The sequence below is a fragment of the Salvia splendens genome, chromosome 20 (genome assembly GCF_004379255.2).
Source record: "Salvia splendens isolate huo1 chromosome 20, SspV2, whole genome shotgun sequence".
NCBI lineage: Eukaryota > Viridiplantae > Streptophyta > Magnoliopsida > Lamiales > Lamiaceae > Salvia > Salvia splendens.
This window is the reverse complement of record NC_056051.1, coordinates 23,085,934-23,096,342: the sequence shown is the minus strand read 5'-3', so window position 1 is coordinate 23,096,342 and position 10,409 is coordinate 23,085,934. Positions and strand designations below refer to the sequence as shown.

Below are 10,409 nucleotides of genomic sequence, written 5' to 3'. Positions count from 1 at the left end.
ACCTATCGGCCGGCCTTAAGGCGCGACCTTGGTGGAGGGCAGGTGTCTGGGGACTGGGCGAGGGGTTGGGGCGAGGAGCTGCAATAGTGGATGATAGCTCGGACGATTCGATCATCCACTATTGTGGATGGCTACATCTCATGCACAAACAACTCAACTAACAAAACCAACTAATCTCCAAGAAAACTAACTATTTAACCAGAAAAAAAAGAACTAACTACTAGTTGATCCAACGACCACAAACTCATCTCACTCCATCTTGTGGATCATGAGAGAAACTCATAGTCGAAGTAGAGAGTTATTCGAAACCATAACCTCTTGTTGTATGGATGGATGAGTCGGATTTAGAACTATACATTGAAGAAGGCCATTGCTACATAGTTAGATACAGAGTTCATCTTTCATTACTTGCAAGTGCAATTACGAAATTGTGTGCATTAATCATTAAAGGTTAAATGTAATGTACTATTATTGGCAAATGCTGTCAAATATGAATTGCCATTTCAACTTGTTACACTTTTCTTCAAAGCTCCTAATTTACACACAATTGTATTCAAATCTTCTCCCACTGTACAACCTCTTTGATCCCCTTCTCAATCTCTTTGCTCTCTTTCAACATCCCATCCATGCAATAAACCAATGCCCCCAAACTCAAAAACTCCCCACTCTCCCCCTCCCTAACAATTGACACCGCCCTCTTAATCATCTCCTCGTCGTCCCTTCCCGGCCTCCCCATCTCCAGATCAACCCCGCCCTCCCCCACGAGCCCCGCCACCGATTTTACCAAAATAACCTCCTCAAGACACTTCACCCCACAACAAACAACATCCTTGAATACCTTTAGTTCAGACTCCACCTTTGTCTTACTACTCAAATCTCTGCATTCCTCCTCGAAATATCCAAGCGCTTGGCTCCCGAAATACAAGTAATCCACCATTTTCAACAGAGACACATTCAGCTTCGCATAGCAAGCGCCATGAAATGGCAAGAACCAGAAGTTCGGCTCGGCCTGCGCTTCCTCAATCAACTTCCCAAACTCAATCACATCCACCCTCAGCTTCCTCAGCCTCTCCTCCAATCCCGACAAGTACTCCACGCTAACAGCCTCCACGGCCTCATGCAACGAGCGCAGGCTCGCAGATAACTGCACCTTCGCCAGGGCAGAAGCCCTGGTGGGCTGCAGAAGAATATCCACCATTATCGAACATGACAGCCCGATAAACGTCTCAGTGATCCTAGCGATGGCGAATTCGCTAGGAGTGCCAAAGTTTTTCCTCCCAAGAATCAACAAGGCTCCGATGATGGCAGAGACTCCCCCGGCCTGGCCGTACATCCTGCTCTGCCGCAGGAAAGAGCTGAAGATGAACCACGGAAGCAGAGAGACGAACCTTATCTTCACATAGCTTTCGAACACGAAGCAGCCTATCACTCCATACACTGTTCCAAAAACTGTCCCCTGGGCTTTGATGTTTGCGACTTTGAACGTCGCCTCCCTTGATGAGGCGAGGCTTATCGCCACTGGCAGCCCCGACCAGAATCCGTTTTCCTTGCTGTATAACAGCCCGAAAAACACTGCCAATCCTAACGATAACGAGCATTTTAGTGCTGGCATTAATCTTCCTCTGTTTATCAGAGTTGGTTTGGTATTCCACAGCTTGACCAGGAAGGGCTGATTCTCTTTGTCTGACTCTTTCGGTGTTTTAGTCTGATTTGGCGATGGTTTGGAGTGAAGGAGCTTGAGGCAGAAGACGAAGAACAAAGAGGGCAAGTCGTTAAGACTTAGTGATGAGGGCTGAAGTGTTTGGAGGAACTTGTTCTGTTCTTCGTCGTCGTCGGGTTGTGGGAGGACTGAGTTTTGTAAGGCCATGTTGCTCACTTGGTTCATGATTTTCTCTTCGATGCACGATAAGTCGTGTTTGAGTTGTGCGTCGTCGTTCATGAATGCGACTGGGAACTCGGAGCAGTTTTCGAGAGCGTTTTCCATTCCTCTCAGGATTGTTTCGAGGCCTTGCAATGGCTCTCCTGGATTCTTCTTGTATGATTTCAGAAACTTGATTGGCTCTCTCTCCCACTGCATGCTTTCCTGCTCAAATAATCAGTTGTCATCAATAAATAGAAACTTTAAAGACTGGACTCGGACATTAACCACTCAACTACTAGACTAATACACGTACTTCTTTGGATTTGATGCAATGAAGAAATTTATTTGCTGGCTTGGTAAGAGATTTGGCTTGACATATCAACATCTTGGGCGATGCCTTGTCGTCTGCAGAGAATGCCGTGATGAACAGTTTCAATCTCTTCGACGCATTATCTATATACAGCTTGCAGTTTTCTGTCACCTGAAATTCAATAAATATATATAACTATTCAACATTTGATCGTTTGTGCATGTGATTTTCGAATAAAAATTTCAGCAGTCTGAATATATTGCTTTATGGTGTGACCAGTCAATCACAATTGCAGAAATATTCGCTATATTTCTTAAATTGTAATTGACTGGACCTGGACATACCACAAGCCAAAGCCAAAATGTTCTGACTACAGAATTTTTTATCGTGATTTTTTTTTTCATGCAATTGTCATGCATGGCGCTACCTGCCGGTACGCGAGGCAAGGGACGGGCAGCAGGAGGGCCAAAACGCAGGCAGCCGTGCCGAGGGCGGTGCTGGCGGCTAGGTGGAGCGGGTGCATGACGGGCTCGGTGCGGCCACCAATGACGAAAGCAATGACGTACACTAGAACAATCTGGCCGAGGGCTATCCGCTTGGCGACGAGGTGGGTGCTCTCGGGCAGCGCCACGACGAAGGCGCTGACCGCGACGACCGCGGAGGTGGTGGTGGTGGTGGTGGTGAGGCGTCCGGGGCCGATGAGCCAGAGGCTGAGGATGGCCGGGAAGACACCGAGAGCGGTGGCGTAGAGCGCCAGCCAGCAGCCGCGCAGCGTGTCGCCCAGCGTGGCGTCGGTGACGATGAGGATGACGGTGACGTAGGAGAAGGCCGGGAATGACACGTGGCGGCTGATGTAGGCAGGGCCGTAGAGGGTGGCCACGCCCACTATGGTGCACGCCAGCGCCGTGCGGAAGGCCGACGCCAAACAGCGCCGCCACATGTCCCTGGCGCGTTCGTGTTCGTATTTGGAGGTAGTGGTGGTGGTGGTAGTTGCCATTACTGAAGCTTGGAGAGCTTGAGCAAGGGGGAGATTGTGAGGTTGTTGAATGAGAAGAAGGGGTTTATGTAAAGCAAGGTTTTAAAAAACCAGACCGGTAAGCGAACTGTGTAATCTGGTCTGGTCCGGTTTTTAAAACACTGACGTAATAGGTTGTCTTGATCCTTGACGATGACAAAGGGTCATTTGTGGACATGATTTGTTAGGTTTATTTTTTTATTAGAGTTAGATTTCATTAAATTCTTGGAAATGACTGAAAATGAAGAAAGCAAATCTAAGCATTAGCACTGCATATCGGTGCAGTGAGTGCGCTTATATCTTACGTAAGCAAAAGCATTATAATATGATGCAAAAAGCTATGTCATGGATTTCTTTGGTGGAGCTTGTATATGTATGCGGATGCGTAGATATATACTATATCCGTCCACCATTAAGAATCTCATTTTTTTCTAACACGATTTTAAGAAAGTAAAAAAAAAAAGAAAAATAGATGAAAAAAATCAGTGAATTATGGATCTCACTTATGTACTTCTATTCATTTTAAATTAAATAAGAATAGAATGAGTTAGTACAATGTAGTATGTCTATTAACATTTTTAATAAAAATGAACATACTCTTATTTACGAACATGCCAAAAAGATATGTATGTAATGTATGCATTCCCATCTACCCACTATGTGTCAAGTGCCATTAAAGAAAGAAAGCTCAAAAAAGAGGAATTGCAGTAGTTCTATCTGACCTTGCATTGTGGGATCCCACGCAATAAAGATTTCTTTACTGTGTGAAAAAATATTGGTATAAAAATGCAGATGTTTTCTAGGATTAAAGAATTGGGAGCAGGAAGAAAGAAACGAAAAAGGAATTGTGTAGAAATATTAGTACTACTATTTTATTTTAAGAGGAGATAGAGTGTATGTATATAATTTGTACATTTGGAGTCAGAGATTAGTGTGATTTGATGAGAAAAGCGTTGTTAAATCGGGCACATGCGTGAGTGTGGTAGTGCTTAGTGAAAGTGAAATCGTCACTAAATTGGTTTTGCATTGGTGTGTTACAGAAGAGTTTAAAGTAAGATAAATAATTAATGGGACCCTACTCTTTCAGATTGAGTTGCTAAGTTAATTAATCAGCAAATGGGAGACGCACCTACAAGTGAGATAGATGATGAGTCTGGACATATTGTCACGTGTGTGTCTAACTAATTTGGCAAATGATGGATGCTCATACGACTGAAAGAGATGAGAGAAGTGGTTTATGCAATTGTGATTAGTTAGATACACCCTGTGATAATTTGGCAAATGATGGATGCTCATACGACTCAAAGAGATGAGAGAAGTGGTTTATGCAATTGTGATTAGTTAGATACACCCTGTGATAATTTGTTCGGACTACTGAATTTTATTCGAGGAGGAGAGGTTGTAGTAATGAGAATGATCTAATTTAACTTTCATGTTCTAAGTCAATTAAGATGGAGACTACAGCTAGCAGTGCATATGGATGCTTATCAACTAGACTAAGTGACTTTTTTATTTCTTCCTCCCAATTATATTAATATATGTTGACAGAAATTTTCTCAATAAATTGAAAAAAAATCTTGTTACAGTTTTTTAATGTTTATATTTGTTTTGATGATAGATCAATTAATATTAAAGAGTTAATCTAATAGTTATATAAGGAAATATCATTAATTAAGTTTATTAGTAGTACATTACTGTTTATGAAAATGAGTTTGCATATTTAGAACATACGAATTACTACAAAATAAGCATATACTGTAGTGCTATCACTTATTCGTACCTCAAATAAAGGATCATTTGTTTTTTCATAAGTTATAGTTGATGAATTATAGTAGTAGTATTTAATTAAGAGTAGTAAATATTTATGTAAAGGGTGGTGGTAGACTAGTTACTAAAAATCAAATGGACAATGTTTTTGAGGAAAATATAGTACTAAAAATGGGGAAATGATGATCAATATTTAAGGGAGCAAAAGAACCTAATTCGAAACTTTTATAGACGTGTCACGTACCCAAATTTTAAGGGACCAAGATTACTTTATATTAGTAGTAATTGTGGATTGATACATTAATATTCACTTATACGTAAATGTAAAGCAACTCCAACTTTTATTCTTTTTATTACTATCTAAATAATAATATCTTTACATTAAACGTGTCACACTCATTATTTTCGCAAAGTGATCATGCGTTCATGACCAAAATATTTGGTCAAAATTCAACATTCATAGTTGATTTAATCAATGGGACGCCAGATTTTTATACTAATTGCTCCATAGTCATCACAGACAATGGTGTTATAATTAGATTTCACTGAGATTGAAATCATCCACGTTCCCAACATTACAATTATTTCAAGTAAGATTACTTTTATATTGTTCACTATTATCATCTATTTTTCACGAGTTAATATAAGAAGTTTCACCCAAACATATTTGGATATTTTAAATTAAAAATTAGACTAAAGTCCAATTTTGGTCCCTTACATTAAGTTTGTGACTTTTTGGTCCCTAACATATTATTTTTGTATCTTTTGGTCCCAAACATATTGTTTTGATCCAAAATAATCATTTTATGTTAAAATTAATAGTCAAAATGTTTGATCAATTTAATAACTTAATTATAATCTAGGACTAGAGTCCAATTTCGGTCCCCTATATTTTCCATAAAATTCTTTTCGTGTCCCATACATTAAGTTCGTAATCTTGTTTGGGACCAAAATGTACCAAACCAATACGTAAGAGACTAAAAGGTCACAAACTTAATGTAAGGAATCAAAAAGAATTTTAGGGCAAATGTAAGGGACCAAAATTGGACTTTAGTCTAAAAATTATGATATTTTTCATACCTTTTATTATACTACTTGCTTTAAAAGATTGAGTTACTTTCTGTTTCTGACGTTGGATTAATTAAATTTATTAAAAGTCCTTAAATCTCTAAAGTCTAGATATCTCCACTTGTACATATATGCTTAGTGCTTTGAGCAAAATATTATATAGTACCCCATTTTTCTCGAATCTATTATATTCCATCTGTCACATATTAATTGCACTTTACTGTTTCGATTCTTGTCAAACTACTTATATTATACGACAAAAAAATCAATCCAAAATTTACGACATAAAAAGAAAAGTGCGAGCAAATTGTAATTCCTTACATAAGGATTCGGAAAATACCGGATCCCCGCCTACACAAGCAAATTGTTGATAAAACTCCAAAATGACATTTTCTTTTGATCCAATTTTTTTTCTCTCCTTATCATTCAGAAAAGACAAAAAAATTTCAGGATAATAAACATTGTCTAAAATTTCTCTTAGATTTGAACCCATAGCTGATAATAGAACTAGAATAGATATTTTTTGTTTCCTACCCACGCGAGCCCATATCCTTGCTTTTCTTTCAATCTCTAATTCTAATCTTCCTCCCCAATCTGATATTATGGTGCCGGTATAGACCGAAATTCTGTTATGGTCCAATTCTGACCGGTAATAAATACCGGGACTTTGCAGTATTTGATTGATCACAATTCTATATATTCCATTTACTATAGAAGTTCCTAGGGAATTCATTAGAAGAATGTTTCCAATTAAAATAGTTTGTTCTTGCATATTTCTACTGTTTTCGAATTAATCTGCGGATACATATAATTCAGAAGAATATGTGAGTGATTCATACACAACATTTCTTTCCTTTATTGAGGGTTCTACCAATTGATATCTTTCCAAAAAGAATTGAAATTCGATTTCATGATCTGTATCTTCAATTTTTGGAAACTGATAAAGTTCTTCTGCCAAATCCTGATTGATGAACCTACAAAACCCTTCAAACTGTATCTGATTAAATCCAGGTATTGTAGACATTGTCTCGTTTGCATCCCCGAGCATTTTGAATTTCCCTTTTATAAAAAAATCCCATTAAATTCGAATTATATTATTAAGTACATTCTTCATCGAATTAGATCGACGGTCTAGCACCGATGGAATTTCTATTCTGTTTACTGAATCACATGAAATTTGACCCAACCTCATATTTGAAATGAAACGTCTGAACTACGTATGAACGAAGAAATAAAGAGAATTTTCCACTTAAATCAGAAGTTTCAATAGATCAAAATGGAAATGAATTAATAAAACAATCCTAGAAACGAAATTCTGTCATTTAGACTTATTAAGGTCATAGGGTTTTGTATAGAACAACAAAACAAAAAAAGAATGAAAATTATACCATTATTATTATGATATTACATATTCGAATTTGAGAAAAAGAAAAAGATTCTTGGGTTGGGGGACAAAGAAAAAAAGCAGATAGAATCCGTTTTTTAGCATTAGGGATTTCGTTGTTCAAAAAATGATTCAAAGAGAAGAGATATTTTTGTACTTTACTTATTTTTGAGTAGAATATTATTTGAAGTGTATCGTATAATATTGTATAAAATAAGAAGGGTTTCGTTTATTAATATTAAACACGTATACAGATAACATGGGATGAAGGTCTCGAATCTCTTGACCAAAATTTACGTTATACATATATTATATGTATATCTTATAATGGTTTCGAACCTCTTGAATAAAATTTTGACTATTTAATATGAAAATATATTTGTCAATAAAATTTGTTGCTTAAAAGAAAATTCCAATTTTCAAATTAATTTCATTTAAGAGTCAATTATATAATCATTCTTTGATGCATCAATCTATTTTTTCACATGGACAAAATGAAGTTTGATTTCACGTTTTCTGACATAAACTCTGCAAAACTAGATATGTCAAAGAAGCAAATAATATTTTTATTTGTATAGCTAAATTGTTCTTATATCGTCGTTGTATTCGATTCCATAAATATCAAATACTCTTAAAGTTTATAATAATTTGAATATCAATTAAAATTCTATTTTAGATTTTAGTATTCAAATATCAAAATTTGAGTACGAATACTGAATCGAACAAAACTGTTTGATTTAATTAAAGAAAAAAGAAGCATGATATTTTCCCAAGAAAAAAAGGCACAAAACCAAGACCTAAAAATGGCGTAAATCAATCAAGAAAAACAAGCTTCTTTATAGAAAGAAGAAGAAAATGGTGGTGCCCATTTTCTTAATTATGCATATGTCATAATCCATTTTGCAGCACAAACGCGACATTAAGAAAAGTAAATGTTTTTCATAATATTAATGATTGATGAGAGAATGAGGTATGCAAATTTGGACATTTAGTCCATCCCCACACCTTTGAATCGTACGTACCATCGTGTACCTAATTTTGTTTGATGTGGATTCAACTCAAATTTCCATGAATAACAACTTACACCATGACATTATTATTTAAGTCATGGAGTATAATTATTTTTTTTGAGAAAAAATTCGTATAATTATTAAGTCATGAGATAGCTATTACCCCTCTTTTTCTGCTATAAATATACACTCATCGTTAATTAATATAAATGTATATGTACATATTGCCCTTATATTATAAACTAAATTAAATTAAATTTATACAAATTAATTTATTAATAAGTATATTATTGGTATAAAATAGATTAATGAAACTTTTATGACAAATTAACATGTGATTTTGAGTTTAGTTTGGAAATAACCTAAAAAAGCTCATACTATGTTTGGTAATTCCATAACCTAGTAGTATACTTTCTATTGTATATTTGACTTAGTTCCATAAGCTACTATACTATTTTGAATTTGTTTCCTAAAATCTAATCTTCATAATTCTAGTGATTGATTGTCATTGTTGGTTAATTTAGAAAAATTATCAAAAGAGCAATGTGGATTAGAATATGAAGCAAAATGCGACACGCCACTCCCCCTCTTTAACTAATACTTATTTCATAGTTGTAGTGATTGATTCTCATTGTTGGTTAATTTATATCCATCCAAAATCTAATTTTCATAATTCTAGTGATTGATTGTCATTGTTAGTTAATTTATACTATCATCCAAGATAATACTTATCCATTTGTACCAGAAATTTTGTCTCATATTTTTATTTCCTTTCATCCCACAAAGTTTGTGATATAGTATCACGTTTAGCATTAGTGGTTGTTTGGTAAAGACTAGATGTAAAGAAACTGATGTTTTGGATGATTTCAGTTGGTAGAAAACAGTGAGTGGCAGTGTGAAAAAGACGGTGAAGAAATGATGTCACTGCCGTTATTAGTTCAAGCATCCAAAGGGTACAATTCTTTGTATGCTTGTCACAAATTGAAGGTGGAGCCAATTGAATATTCATGACAGAGAGAGAGAGAGAGTGATATTGAAGCAGTAGCTGCCACCACAGCCACATATTTCATCACAAAGTGGATTCTGATTCACATTTTCTCATTCAAAAAATGGAACATTTCTGTTGAATCATCTCTCCTGCAAATTATAGCTGGGCAACTAATCTGGAAGCGGCGAAACGATTCTTGAATTGAATTCCTATTAGGAGCACTAACTCGTGCTTCTGCTCCCATTATCACTATCAACAATCTCATCTATTTTTAATTCCACAACCACAACCACAACCACCAATCACTCACAATATATCTGCTACAATGCAAGCAAAGTATACCTGAGAAGCAGCGAACCGTTCTGCACAGTAGAAGCTGAGCTTTCGCAAAAATGCATATCTCTCAACGATCTCCATCACCATCGTCATCATAGTGACGTTGTCTGCAGGTGCGAAGGATGTGATCCCAGTTTTCAGGAATCAGACTATAGGGTGGCTGATTGATAACCTGATCAAGAGAAGGAAAGATGCTTGCTTTGATAAAACAACTGGGAAAAGCAAGTTTAGCAATTAAACAACAGATTAGGAAGATAACCACTGTAAAAACATAAATGGACCATATCCAGGTTGGTTTTCTGTCCAATCATGCTCCTTAGTGGAAATGAAGATAACAGAAACGATATAAAGCAATTCCCATATTTACAGCAACCTAAACTCAACCTGATCAGCCTAAAGAGATTGTTGCACAGTAAGCCCAAAACTGAGATTATGTATAGCTTCACAAATCAAGACACTCTGCGTAATCACCCAGAAACACAAACACGGCCAAATACTTTGTCAGGTGGATAAGGTGACAATTAATGAAGCTCTCACTAATCACACCCCAATTCCAATCTAAATTAAGCATAGGCATAGCATATATTAGTATCATACAATTTGTCTGTTACAATTGTCTCTGAAATGTAGACACATTTCAAAGCAAAACTAGCATTCAGAAACCAGAAAC

General features: G+C 36.4%; 1 protein-coding gene across 1 annotated transcript; it reads right to left on the bottom strand.

The window, feature by feature from the left end:
- Window positions 1-437: 437 nt before the first annotated feature.
- Window positions 438-3,219, bottom strand: LOC121780959. Its single transcript, XM_042178624.1, has 3 exons — window positions 2,599-3,219; window positions 2,175-2,342; window positions 438-2,083 (listed from the first exon to the last, which is right to left on the bottom strand). Exons 1-3 carry the CDS (start codon window positions 3,166-3,168, stop codon window positions 554-556), a joined length of 2,268 nt encoding a protein of 755 aa, XP_042034558.1. The 5' UTR covers window positions 3,169-3,219; the 3' UTR covers window positions 438-553.
- Window positions 3,220-10,409: the final 7,190 nt, after the last annotated feature.

What these genes read in the sequence shown, in the direction of transcription:
- LOC121780959 (XM_042178624.1), bottom strand. Translation starts at nt 3,168, where the DNA reads ATGGCAACTACCACCACCACCACTACCTCCAAATACGAACACGAACGC. An exon ending in CTTGCCTCGCGTACCGGCAG is followed by an intron (nt 2,343 to 2,598) that starts GTAGCGCCATGC and finishes ATTGAATTTCAG; the next exon opens with GTGACAGAAAACTGCAAGCT. An exon ending in ATTGCATCAAATCCAAAGAA is followed by an intron (nt 2,084 to 2,174) that starts GTACGTGTATTA and finishes TTATTTGAGCAG; the next exon opens with GAAAGCATGCAGTGGGAGAG.